At 54.8% G+C, this 13,312-nt stretch overlaps 3 protein-coding genes across 3 annotated transcripts; all 3 read right to left on the reverse strand.

Moving 5' to 3' along the window:
- Positions 1-522: 522 nt before the first annotated feature.
- On the reverse strand, positions 523-7,384 carry EsH8_II_001304 (putative ubiquitin-protein ligase UFD4; the record flags this gene model as incomplete). Its single annotated transcript, XM_083264602.1, has 6 exons — positions 523-719; positions 774-923; positions 975-5,831; positions 5,898-5,998; positions 6,057-6,383; positions 7,242-7,384. 6 exons carry the CDS (start codon positions 7,382-7,384, stop codon positions 523-525), a joined length of 5,775 nt encoding a protein of 1,924 aa, XP_083121924.1.
- A 1,129-nt stretch (positions 7,385-8,513) lies between these two features.
- On the reverse strand, positions 8,514-9,958 carry EsH8_II_001305 (thiamine diphosphate-binding protein; the record flags this gene model as incomplete). The annotated part of the gene is made up of 2 exons (XM_083264603.1): positions 8,514-9,287; positions 9,338-9,958. The coding sequence occupies 2 exons, from the start codon at positions 9,956-9,958 to the stop codon at positions 8,514-8,516; spliced, it is 1,395 nt and encodes a 464-aa protein (XP_083121925.1).
- A 998-nt stretch (positions 9,959-10,956) lies between these two features.
- EsH8_II_001306 (major facilitator superfamily domain-containing protein) lies at positions 10,957-12,582 on the reverse strand (the record flags this gene model as incomplete). The annotated part of the gene is made up of 3 exons (XM_083264604.1): positions 10,957-11,213; positions 11,284-12,325; positions 12,436-12,582. 3 exons carry the CDS (start codon positions 12,580-12,582, stop codon positions 10,957-10,959), a joined length of 1,446 nt encoding a protein of 481 aa, XP_083121926.1.
- Positions 12,583-13,312: the final 730 nt, after the last annotated feature.

A 13,312-nucleotide genomic window follows, 5' to 3' on the forward strand; every position in this document is an offset into this window, starting at 1 on the left:
GTGTTTCTCATAAATCAATTTGACCAGTCTATCAATCACAAAACCCCGTCGGACTTTGCATCAAAGCCGGCTTCATCTGGGCCTGGTCATGGACCCAAGAGACAGAGCCAAAACAGTGCAGAAGAAATGCCTCGAGGCCAGAGCGGGAGGCAAACTGAAAACAAGCTCTGACGCCTGAACAACCCTGTCATGCAAAGCTAGGGTGGGGTTTATTCCGTGTGCCCTTCACCCATCAATCCATCTCGCCCAAAACTGGGGTACCCCCTCCCAGGTCGTTACCATCCATAAAATCTTTATTGTTGAATGAATACTATCGCCAGACGTAGAAGAGATGCATCAAGTCCTTCTGGTCTGGAGCAAGTGCAAAACTCGTCGATGCATAATTCATACCAGTTTTCGTGCAGACGTGACACCGTCCGCTGCGATGGCCGCTTCGGCCACCTAGTTCGCTGTTTTTTTATTTTATATTCTCCTATTTCAAGTTCCGGTGCTGTGACCTAAGTCGGCAACGCTTATGTCCTTTTATGAGAGATGGAATGCCCCCTGGCCTTCCTTGATCGCAGTGGACAGTTGCTTGCGCATGGCTTCGATGCTAGTGTAGTCGGGTAGTTTCAGATAGTTTACACAAGTCATGACGCTGGGAAGGTAGTCGTCAGATGTGTAGGGGTGCTCGCTCGGCTTGCAAACGACCGTGAACATAGGCGTCAAGCTCTTGAAACCTGCGTCGGTGTTAGCACCTCATCTACGACGCCGACAGCGAGTATAAAACGTACCTCCAATAGGGAGCTTGGGGCTGCCCGTGGTAAACTGCAAGAAATCGCGACGTTCAGGCGGAGACAACTGGCTCATGGTCTGCAGCAGATTCTTGACGCTCTTGCTGTCCATGTTGTAGCCGTGGTCCGCCTTGATCGAATCCATAAGCGCTAGCGAATAAGTCAGTAGCCATTCGAATAGAACCGTGGAACAAAACTCACTCTCGAGAGACCAATCTTCGTCGACTCTGCCGAACAACGTGACGAGCTCATCCGGGGTGAAGGCACTGAGGGCTGAGTATGGGAAAACTTGGGAGAAGCCGGTTCGGAAGGCGTCAACCTGGCGGCGAACGCCAGCGCCAAGAGTCATATCAATGACGCGCTCGAGGTAAGAATCCACATTGTCAATGGTGACCCGAATCTGTGCTCCGTCCGGCAGGAGCTCGATCTCAGGGTACCCAGGCAAAGTGAAGTCCAAGCAGAGGTCATCCAGCTTAACGCCGTCGATGTTGATGTCTTCGGTGTCGGCGACCTTTTGCGCAGGGGTACGGGAGGGGTCCTCGTCAATCTCCTTCTTAGCCATGGCAAATTTCTTGATGGTCTTCAAAGACCGAGCCAGGCCAGGATCGACGACCTTGACTGCACCGAGGGATGGCTTAACACCGGGCGCCGACGAACCATCACCGATGCGGAAGAATGTGGGATTGAAGTTCAAGTCAATGATCCGAGAGTCGATCATTGAGCGAGCAACAAATTTGCCGAGAGTCTTGAACAGCTGAAGGATGCGTTCGCCATTGGGGGCGGTCGCGTCATCGTCGCTGAGTGGTCGAGGAAAGAGGCCACTAGCACCAGAGATGTACTCTTCCGAGTCGTTCGAGTCCATCTCTCTCCATAGCTTGAGTTTCTTCTTGGAGAATTCCTTGGATACTGTTGAGTAGAACTCAAGGGTAGGACCCAGGCCTGTGCCAACCTCTTCGAAATATTCCACCTCGAGTATGCTTTGGGAAGCACCATATAGCTCCATGACCTTCAAAGCGGACTCTAAGATCTTTGATCTAGAGATGCGAACCTTCTGGCGCTGCAGCCGCCCAAGGAAAGGGCGGTCGTCACGACGATCGCGACGTGAGTCGTCGGCAGACTGGGCATTTTGCCAACGAGTCATAGAGCGAGCATAGCCGAATGAGGTCGACTGCAAGAACAAGTGTCTAGTCTCGAAGGGGAAAAGGAAAGGGTACAATCTCGCAAGATCCTCTGCCCAACTTGGCAAGCAGTTGCTCGCTACGACGAGCGGTTCCTCCAGTTGCCTGTTTAGCTTGGCGGTAAGCTTAGTGTTGACGAACTGGGACAGGGGCTCGACATTGAGTCGAACAGCGTCCTTCTCGCTGTTCTCAACCATGACGTCCTCAATGTTGGCGTTAAGGTCGTGAAGGATGTTGAGAAGGCTGAGAATTGATGCAGTAGAGGGATGCTTTGCAAGAGACGCTGGAACGCCTCCATCTCCGTTCTCCTCAGCATTAGTTTCGGTGTTGGGGCTGAACGACAAGCTTTCGGCAGGCGGCGGGCCTGGAGCACGTCGGAACTTGATAGGGTGAACTGCAGACCAGACGCTTCGACTGAAATGCTCATCAGAGTTGGCGGCTGAAGTATGCACCGCACGGTAAATCGTGGTCTCGCTGGGAATCACCTTCCCGTCAAGAGTAAACTCGATGTGCCAGTCCTGAGGAACTGCTTGAATAGCTGCAGCATAAGACATGGGTCGTGACAATGAGTTTGAGGGAGTAGGGGTGTCGTGTGATGCCGGAGGCGGGAGAGCACTAGACCGGGTAGGCAGGGCACTCTGTGATGGCGTAGGAACTCTTGTTCCATCGTCCTTACGTGCGGTAACTTTTCCGCCAGCTGCAATTTCCATGTTGACAGGGCCGGGCTCGGGGGCGGGGGAATCGCCCATGTCCTCGTCCAAACCACCCACAATAGCATCGAGGGCACTGCTGCCGCCAATCTCTTCATCGTCAGACAAGTGCTTCTCATCTGCGCATTCGAGAGCATTCTGCAAATCATCGTCCTCTTCCGGTGGCGGCCTTGTAGGCGCCGGGCTATCAGCTGACGCCCCGCTACGGCGAGCAGATCTCCTCAGAACGGCCTTCTCTCTCGTGCTGGAAGAGGTATCAGGAGTAGCTGCGGTCTCAGACTGTGGCGTTGACTTGGATTTGGTCTTGCGGAAGGAACGCGAGCCGCTTGGTGTGGGTGCGTTGGATGGCGGCGGAATAGGGCTTGATGCGGATGCTGCCGTAGCGCGCTCTGCAAGTCTTGCAGCGGCATGGCTCAATGGCAGACCAGCGGAACCTGCCAATGAGGCGAGGGCCCTAGACAGGTTATCAGCTCGCCGAGAGCCGCGTGGCCGTTCCGAGAGGCTGATTCTGGGTCGCAGATAATCGTCGAGGGACTTGAAGGTGGCGATGGCGTGGATCGAGACCATGATGTTCCGGTAAGATCGTGGAATATCAGATTCATCGTCCGCAACGAGTCTGAGTCGAATTTGCTTCGCAAGCATGGACGCTGCACTACTGCGATTGCCATCGAAGGTGTTTTGGTGGACAGTAATAACTTCGAAGTGCTCAGATCTACTGAGCAGATCCTGAAGTTTGTGGACCATGACACTGAAAGGGGTCGCCGGAGAATCGGCCGTGGCGGTCTTCGGCTTGGACTTGACAGAGTAACCCATGAAAACCTGAAGAAAAGCCGACTGTGCAGTTCGAGCCAGCTCCTCGTCTGGGTTGCTGAAGACGTCCAAGAGAACTCTGACGAGACCAGAAGCCAGAAGCTCTGCACTTGTGACGCTCTCGAGGACATCAGAGTCGAACGACGACGCCAGTCTCTGGAACAGCTCTACGCCATTTTCAGGTGAAAGGTTACTTGCTGTCCTGTGAAGGTAGAATCCCTCTATCTCCTCGGCGAGACCGGAGAGGCTGGCTAGAATCTCGGTCGCCTTCTTCTTCATGGTCTTACCATGTTTCTCAGTCTCGTGGTTCTCCAAAAATTTCTTAGCCACCTCGCGAATTCTGCCTCGCATCGACGAGACATCGGATAAAAAGTGCTGGGGCGGGCCATCGAGCGACATGGTTGAGCCGCGCGAACTAACGGGCGATCCCGAGATGTCGTCTGGGTGGGGCTCGTTCTCGTTGTCCTCCTCATTCTCCTCTTCATCCGACTCGTCGTGTTCGTCATCGTCTTCCGACTCTTCATTGTCCGATGAGTGGTCACCAGAGTCTGCGGATGGTTGCCGATCAGTGTTGGCGGTTTCCTGCAACTCGGTCGGCTCTGCTGCTGGAGGCGGAGTCTGCTCCTCCGTGGCGAGCTTCGTAATCTCCGAGATGACACCTTCGCGGTATAGTTGATATCGGTAAACATCCTCCAAGCGACTCAGGAGAAGCTCGGTGGCTTGAAGAGCGAGCATGACGAGCGAGGGATGGTCCTGCTGAGAGAGGATCGAGGCGAGGAAAGAAGCGTACGGAACCGTCTTCAGCGATTCCCCAAGAATGCCTTCATCAAGATTTGAAAGCATCTTTAGTTGCGCGGTGAGAACCTTCTGCCGGACATTCAGGTTGACAGTGCTCGAAAAAGCGTCGGTCAAGGTCGGAAACAGAATGAGAGCGAAACGGCGGACCTCGGCTTTACAGCCGTCTAGCAGCTCGATCCTCTTGTCGTTCGGTGATTTGCGTGCCTTTCCAGGTGCAGTAGAAGAGGGGGTAATGGGTTCGGTGGCGTTCATCTCGACGAAGTCACCATACGATGGGTCAGCATTGCGAGGCAGGCTGGGAAGCAGCTCACAGATGACGTTTAGAGTCTCAATGATCTGTTCCCTAGGCCGGTGAATCAATGCCTGCATGATGACCACGCTGTCCAACTTGGAGGCAACATCGTCAGTTCCGCTAGGCGGGGACACACCAGTCAGTATCTGGTATAGAGTCTCCACGACGTTGAGCTTGAACAATTCTGCCGATAGCTGGGGGCTGGAACGAGCCGTGAAAGCCAACACTCGCAGGAATTGGGTGTGGATATTGGGTCCGATGAGGTTGGTAGTGCCGGGTACAAGCAGTCGCAAGACTGCCTTGAGCAAGTCCACGCTGACCAACTCTTCCAGCTTTGCCGACTGGTATTTGAAACTCTCGACAATTCCAGAGACGCAGATAGAGGCTTGCTCAACTACTCGCTGGTCGCTGCTGCCCAATACGTTGAGTAAAGTGGGCATAACATCTCTGATGACAGGGAAGGAGTCCTCGGGAATGTTTCGGCAGCAGTTTGCAGCGGTCGTGACGGCCGTTCTTTGAGTGCTTGTGGCGAAGAAGTCCAAATAGGACAAGCAGGCGGTTAAGCCACCCTCCCGAACAATGCTGGAGGGATACTCGGCGGAAATCTTCTCAAGGGTGCTCAGGGCTTGTTCGGCAAGGTCGATGAACGAGATTTCCAAGAGCTTCTGGCAAAGAACCGGGACAGCACCTCCGTAGACAACATTGGCCACGCTCGCAGGCAGTGCCTCCATCAAGTTTGCCAAGCAACGGCAGGCAAGAAGCATAATCTCGGGATTCTCCTCTCCCGTGACCTCGTTTGGTTGCATCAAGTTCACAAGCTCCTTGACGAAGGAATCAGGCGAGAAGTGACCAGACAGGTTGTCTTCGTTCGAAACCAAAAGAATCTCGGACAGCTCTTGCAGGGCAATTAGCTGGACCGAGGGATCGTCCTTTTGACGGAGGCTGTTGAGAAGCTCTCGCAGGCGTGACGAAATCCCTGACATCATGCCTGTAAGTGCTCGCAAAGTGCTCGAAAGTCCTCCGGGACCACCTGGACCTCCGAATCCTCCAAAGGGATCATCGTCCTCATCATCATATCTTCGGCCCTCATCATCGTCGTCATTGTCGTCACTGTCATCGTCGTCAGGGTGTTCAGGTGGGGGAGGCGGAGGAGGAGGAATGGATTCCTTTTCTGCCTCGTCTGTGCCCGTCATCGCAGTGTCTTGCTCGGCATTGTTTGTCGCATTTCGTTTGGTCCGACGAGAAGAGCTGGGTGTGTTGGCAGATGGATCTGTACCAGCCACGTTAGCACCAAGATCCACGAGCGTGTGCTTGCTCGATGTAGTCTAGGAAGTACCTGTAGCACTGGGAGCTGTCCTTTTGCTTCTGCTCGACTTGCGGCTCGACGATGCCGAGGGAGCAGTGTTCTCTGACGTATTTGCAGGACCTGCGGGGGTGCTGGAAGGTACAATTAGTCAAATACTTCACTGGGATGCACTGTATTCGGCCGCCTTACTCTGGACTCGACATGGCGGCGGTGGCTTTGCCCTTTTTCGTGGATCGGGGCGGGGCGGGGGTTTGTGTAGGAAGCTGGGGCGGCGGAACAGGGTCGGCCACTTTCTGGCGTTTGGATCGTCTAGTCGAAGCGGTCGCTGACTGCTGTGCACCTGGCGTAGGACTGGTAGCTTGAGCTGAAGCCTTCCGCTTGCGTGAAGCCGATGTAGGAGGGTTCTGGGGACTGGAGCTCGCGGGTGCTGGGGCGGCTGGGGCGGGATCGGCGTCAACGAATGGTGTCGATGAAGCTGCGAGACTTGCTGCTTGCCGGGCAGAAGATCTAGTAATTCTGGGAGACATGAGTGACTGGTTTTTGCGAGGCATGCCGACAGAAAGAAAAACGAAGGTCAAGATTCAATCAACTCGGTCAAATCCAGGGTTGGGCCAGCCATCTGTGTGCCCAGCCTGGGTCAGATGTGTGGGTGTAGTGGATGTGGATGTGTAAGGTGTGTAGTGTAGTGGATTGATAGACTGGAGAGGGAGGGGTTGCTGGCACTGGCCCGGAGCTGACCAAGCGAAGGCAGAGAAGTAAGGCAAAAGGGAATCGAGAAGAAGAAGCGTCGAGGAAAGGATCAAAGCTGGCGGTTCGGGTACAGGACCGGTGGGATACAGCCGAGTTTCAATACTGAGAAGGAAGGCCTCTCTCGTTTTTTTTTTTAAAGGTAAGGCGTGGTGCGGTGCCTGGCAGGAGTGTACGGTACGGCAGGCAGTGACCCGCTTTAGTCCGAGATCCAACCGTTCGGGTACCTTAGCTCCAGGGAGGTAGGTGTAGGTAGAGAGGAGAAATAGGCATGCCGAATCCCAAGGTAGAGAAGGTGACTTGGTTTGAAGGATCAAATGAGGCAGATGGGAAGGTGAGGTAGACGTGGACAGGCCAGGTAAGGTGGAAGCAGGCAGGGGCGGTTCGGGGTGACTGGCGACTGCCCCACGGCACCTGAACGGTCCTACTCCTGCTCCTGCTCCTGCTCCGACCGGTGTGCTTCTGCGCCTGCTCGATGCTTTTCGTCCCGATCTTGTTCCTTTTCTTTCTTTTCTTTACTTCTTCACTCTCGGATCTCCTTCACTCCTCTGTCTCTCGCAATGCACGCAACAGTGTAAGGGGGTCGGAAAGAAAACCACAAGCGCCAGGGAAAGAGCAGCTACCTACCGATGGGGAGGCGACGTCGAGGTTAAGGCGGGCGAGCCAGACCCTGAGGACGATATCGTCGGCGTGGACGGGAGGCGCGCGGGGGGATCGTGGTCGACTACCGATCTGGAGCGCTGGTTTGCAGAGGCGATTCGTTCTGCCATGGATTACGCCATGAGGCAGGACAGCTCGAGCGTTGCTAACGATTGGCAGGGTGGTGTATCGATGCTATCAAGACAAAGTGCGTCCACGAGCGTGGGCTCCCCGTGGTTCGGAACGGTCTGCAGAAGGACGGCGGTGGGGGTTATGGTGATCGACCGAATCAACGGATTAAACAGGGCGTCTTCGTTTCGTAGGAGTCATCGACGAGAGCGAAGGCTTTGGTCGGGGCGTTCGTCGTCGTTATCGCCGGTGTCGAAAAATCGATGGCGGAAATGGGAAATTTACGGGTGTTGGTTCGGTTGAAGTTATGCAGCACCAACGCAGCATGGACGAGGAGCGTGTCTGACTGACCGATGCCCGTGGCCGGCGGCGGACGGGACACAAGACCACTTCCAACATGCACCAAGCGGCTCTGATATCGCTGGTCCAGCCCACTTTTTGCTCCAGAGTAGCCGCTGGGCTCCAGGACACCACCTCAACAGTCAGAAGGGGGGGATCCCTGCGTTAATGAGCCTTGGCCCGCGACAACGCAAGACCGGCCCCCCCCTATCGTCTATGTCATGGAACGGTCCCCTCCTGCCACGCCCACCGTTTGGCTCCGTCCAACTTTCAAGTACGCCAATCATGCATATGCCGCCCTTCACCCGTCATTGTCAAGCCTCTGTGCGGCTGCGCCCTGGGCCCTACTGGCCGTCACAACCATCTCCCAAAACTAGGCAGCGTCTGACCGCGCATTGCAGCGTTTGGCAGCCCGACCCCGCCTTGCCAGGTGGTCTAGTCAACTGTTGTGCACTCCAGCATGTGGCATGCCAGCATCACGGAGGCGGCTCGTCATTACGGAACCGCGTCTCCGTTTACGCCTCCACCGGACCACCTTTCGCTTAAGACACCCCCAGATTCTGACGGACCCGATTCACGCTGAGTGGAGAGACGGAATTTGTAACTCGTGTTGCGCCATCAGGGTCGACCAACGCCGCTCTCCATTTCTAAGCAATGGGACCAAAAACACCGAACGAAACCTTGGTCAATAATGCGAAGTAATCTCTGGCCGAGGTCGCTTGTTCCTTGAAACTCCATTTATCTCTCATGTTTTCTAAGCAGGTATCTTGCAGTATACTATTATCCACCGGCCTAAGGCCTCAGGCTGTCCTTGCCCCCCTCAAATTCGCTAACTTCATATTCGTCCGGATACTTGTCCAGATGTTCACGCAGCTGCGCCATCTGCGCCTTCAAATCAGGCGTTAGGCTTTCATAAACGTCCTCGAACATGCCCCGGATAGGCGGTTTCTTCTCCATTTCCGCTTCTTTGAACGCCTTGAGCACTTCCCGCCTTGTCGACTCCCGGCACTCCTTTTCTTTGCTCTCGTCCCACATTCCCTTTGCCTCCATGTACTTGCGCAGCCTCGTTATGGGATTGTCCCTCCGTTTCCAGTCCTCAACTTCAACCCTAGCACGGTAGGCGAACGAGTCATCCGACGTGCTGTGATGGCTCACCCGGTAAGTCATGGCCTCGATAAGGACCGGTCTGCCCCCGTTCTCGAGTGCCATTTCACGGGCCCTCTTGGTAGCCTCTCGGACGGCCCAGATGTCGTTGCCGTCCACTCTGATAGTGTCGATGCCGTATCCGAGACCGCGGCTGGCGATACCGTCTCCTCTGTACTGCTCCAGCGTCGGTGTCGAAATGGCGTAGCCGTTGTTCCGGCAGATAAAGATGACGGGGCACGATCTTGTAGCCGCAATATTCAGAGCAGCATGGAAGTCACCTTCACTCGCTGCGCCCTCGCCAAAGTAAGCCGCGACAACTCTAGGGGGTATCGACTGGTCCTGCATCCGCTGCATCTTCAGGGCGTATGCCGCTCCCGAGGCCTGCGGCAACTGCGTCGCCAGCGGCGATGAAATGGTATGCTAAGCCCCTTGTTAGCAATACTCTGGAAGCGCCAGCGATCACCACCCACAATATTCAGCTCCTTGCTGCCGTAGTGCACCGGCATGTTCCTTCCCCTGCCCGGGTCCTTGGAGTTGGCAAACAACTGGTTCATGAAGTCGGCCGTTGTGAAACCGCGCTGCTTAAACACGCCCTGCTCCCTGTACTGGCAGAAGATGACATCCTCGGGCGTCAGCACGCTGGCGGAGCCCACGCTGAGCGCCTCCTCTCCCGCCGAGACCATGTAGAAGCTCAACCTGCCCTGACGCTGTGCGTCGAACATGATGAGGTCCATGACGGAGATGAAGACCATGTCCTTGTAGAGCTTGACAACTTCCTCTTCGCCGAGATCCGGAACGAAGGAGTCGTCCACGATGGCGCCGTTCTGGTCAACGACGCGATACGTCGGCACGGCGGCGTAATCGCTTGGGGTCTCGTATTTGAGGGTGCTCGTGAATGCGCTCTTAACTGCGCCCGGGAACGAAACGTGGTTTGCATTGGGGCGCTGGGAGAGGCTGCTTGCCGCCCGGCTCGGTGTGCTCGTCGCCGCGGCGAAGGGGGCAGGCGCCGTGGCCGTGGAGGAGACTCCGCCGGTGGCTCGGGGGACGACCCCCCGCAGGGGGGCGCGGCGAAGTATTCTGGAAGACCTCATCTCTGCGCTGGAACAATTGACTTCAGTATCTGCAATTGAAGAAAGAATTGGTTCCTTTTCATGATGTGAAGCGAAAAGTCGAGGGGTTAGAGGGAAGCCGAGACAGCTATCCCGAGGAGGGCCGTCTATCGTCGGCCGACCTGCGACGTCATGGCTGAGCCGACGGAAAGCGAAGGAGAAACACCCCGACTTACTGGGCCGTCGCTGAGCTGCCCCTCACCCCCCGGGGGGTGCCCCGCGTGGGCCAACTAACAGTAAACCGAACCTTAACAGGGGGCCTGGTAGACTGAACTTGCATCACCAAGGTTATGCTTTGCTCTGTGCCAGCCGCGAAAAGACAATGTTTGGATCGATTTTGCCCATCTTTGTTTGAGGTTTCGGACCGTTAATCAGTCATCTGCACGTATTCCTGACGCGTCTGCTTACAGACCATACCTTTCGTGTTTTACGGTTTGGCTGCGATATCTTACGGCCTTGACGAGGCCATAGTCCAAGGCAATGATCAAAACTCGACGGCAGCTGAATGGTGATAGCCGAGACTTGGCAAATGGTTGAACCGCCATACGTTGTCTTTCTACTTGACGGGCAGCAATGTGCACCTGTAGCTAATGATTTTTAATTATTCTTTTATTTCTTTCCTGATTTATCGACAACTCCGTCAAAGGCTAGAAATATTCAACTTTAGTGGCCTTGGATTGGTCCAACTGGCAACCATGCTCTATCCTTGACGGCTGCGGTCGGCTTGTAGGTTGCTGAGTCTCTTATCCGGCTCTAACCCCACGACCCACTCTTCAGAATTAACTGAAGAGTTGTGCCAACCCTCTCTTCCATGGTTTACAACCTACACATGTGCATCTGCCTTTTAATTTTCCGTTCTGGGTTCCCTGCTTCGTTTCTGACAGTTATCGTTTCTGAGTGTACGTTCTCGCAAGGATGGAAGACAATTTAACACTTCAAACTTGGGTTTTATTAAGTAACTCAACTACTAGCAGAAGAGACTAGTAAGTGTAGCGGAAGGTCTTGTTCTCCCAGTCGGTCTTGTCCTCCTTCTCTTGCTCCAGGCCAGCTTGTAGCATATCTTCCGGCACGCCATATTTAGAGTTGCGGCGCTTGTTTTCACCAATACACAGGAGGTAGTATACCACTCCCGACGCGGCCATGAGAGCAAATGCGAACATCATGGCGCTGATGCCGAGGGGGTATCTCGGAGCCTGGCTGGTCAGGAAGAGCTGGGGGCCAATGATGTTTCCGATTGCTATAAAAACAGTCAACGTCAGCAAAAGTTGATCGAGAAACAAAATAGGTATGGACCGGAGAGTGCTCACCATAGCACACGGCAACGGTGACGCCCATAAAGCTCTTCTTCGTCGCGCCAGCGGTGTTGGAGGAGTTAAGACTCAGCATGAAAACCCAGGGCACATTGTAGAAACCCATAATGTACACGCCCGCCAGCGAGGCGTCCCGGTTCAGGTTGACGTCAAGGGTGTGCACCATGACCGCGCCCGCAAGTCCAATCAAAGCCGAAATGATCCAGAAGAAACAACGCAGGTTCTGTACAAACAGCGAAATGGTGGTCAGAGTAGCGCCGGCAACCATAGCGACGGCCGCCTGCGGCGTGGCCATGAGCACAGTCTTGGTCTGGCTGAACCCGTACCCTGCGATGATCAACGGGTTGAAGTTCGTGATGCCCGCGTTGGCAATCGCGTAGCCAATACCGCACGCCCACACACACCAGCACTTGGGATCCTTCAGGGCCTCTATGATTTGCCGCGAGTCGAACTTCTTGTTCGTGTCGACGCCCGTCTGGTTCTCGGCCAGACGGTGGATGACGTGCCTCTTCTCTTCTTCGCTGAAGAACCACGCCTTTTGCGGGGAGTCGGGCAGGGCGAAGAGAACAACGAAGCCCGTTAGGACGGTGACAGCACCGTAGATGATGAAGATGTACTTCCACGTCGACAGTGAGCCCTTGATGTTGCCGATGGCATAGGAGAGGATTCCGCCAAACACTCCGGCAAAGGTATTGTGCCAAAGCGCGGTCCGAAGAGGCTGCTCCTCACGGCGGTACCAGGTCGAGTTGAGAACCAACATGCACGGCAAGAGGGCGGCCTCAAAGATGCCGAGCAGGACACGGATCGTCGCAAGGCCTGCAAAGTTGTGGCAAACGGACATGAGACAGATTGAGGTGCCCCAGAGGATCAAGCACGAGCCGATGAACTTGCCGATGGGCACTTTTGTGATGAGCCACAGAGAGGGGAACTCCATGGCCAGGTAGCCGAAGTAGAAGATACTGCCGAGCCAGGAGTATTCCTGGCCTTTGAGGTTAGCGTCCTGCCTCAGCCCGAAGATTGCGGCGAATCCTAGAGCGTTCTGTACAACGGCCAAATCAGTTAGCATCTTTGGGGTTATGGTGTATTGGCAAAAGCTCTTGCCTTATCGAGGAAAGCCAGCGTCATGCTGATCACGGCGCAGGGCAGGACCACTAGGTCCGTCTTCAAACGCAGGCGTTTGTTCTGGGCGGGCGTCGGCGCCGCAGACTCGTCGTACTGCGTACTCCCATCTTGAAAGTTCTTCGCCTCAGCCTGGTCGGCCGAGTTGTCGTCAACCACCGATGGTTTCGGGTCCATCTTGAAGACGGGACTGGTTGCAGGGGTTGGCGCGAGGGCGTGTAAGTTGAGGCTTTCAAGAGAAAGCGGCCCGTTTGACTTATCAGTGGATTGGCAGTTGTCTCGGATAAGAGTCGACACAGCAAGTCAAGGCGGCAAACATCTTTGTAAAGTTGCGGCGGGCCGCTGGTATTTCAATTCCTCCCCACATCATGTTCCAAGCTCAACACCAAAGGTTTATCATGTCGTCGTTGATATGGAGACTTGAACATAGGATTGATTGACGAAATCCTTCTGGGGTATCACGCAATGAGAAAGTGGATTTGGCTCGGTCCCCACCGAGATAATTTATATTCAGATATCGGTCCAGTCCGAGTTGCTGTTCTGACTCGCGCTCCACTTGCTTTCACACTGTCGTTCTGAGCGCCATCAAGGATTAGCGTTGTGTTAGCTAATGAAGTGGTATATAGCTCAAGTTATGACAATTGAGAACCCTTCAGCAGTAGCTTGACGGGGTTTTCGAGGCTTGTGTCCCCTGCCCGCGATATCCTCCTTGAAGCACGCAACGCCGGAAGGCTGCTTGCAAATCGGAGGACCATGAATATCCCACTTTCCGAGAACAATGCGTTCTGATAAAGTCGCCCTTGCTTCAGGAGATGCCCATCCAAAAAGGCCTTTCTGACTGGTTGGAGAGTTGCCATGAACTACATTTTGCTTTGGAGATGTCTTCAAAAATCATGATTCGCACTCT

The sequence above is a fragment of the Colletotrichum jinshuiense genome, chromosome 2 (genome assembly GCF_051148585.1).
Source record: "Colletotrichum jinshuiense chromosome 2, complete sequence".
NCBI lineage: Eukaryota > Fungi > Ascomycota > Sordariomycetes > Glomerellales > Glomerellaceae > Colletotrichum > Colletotrichum jinshuiense.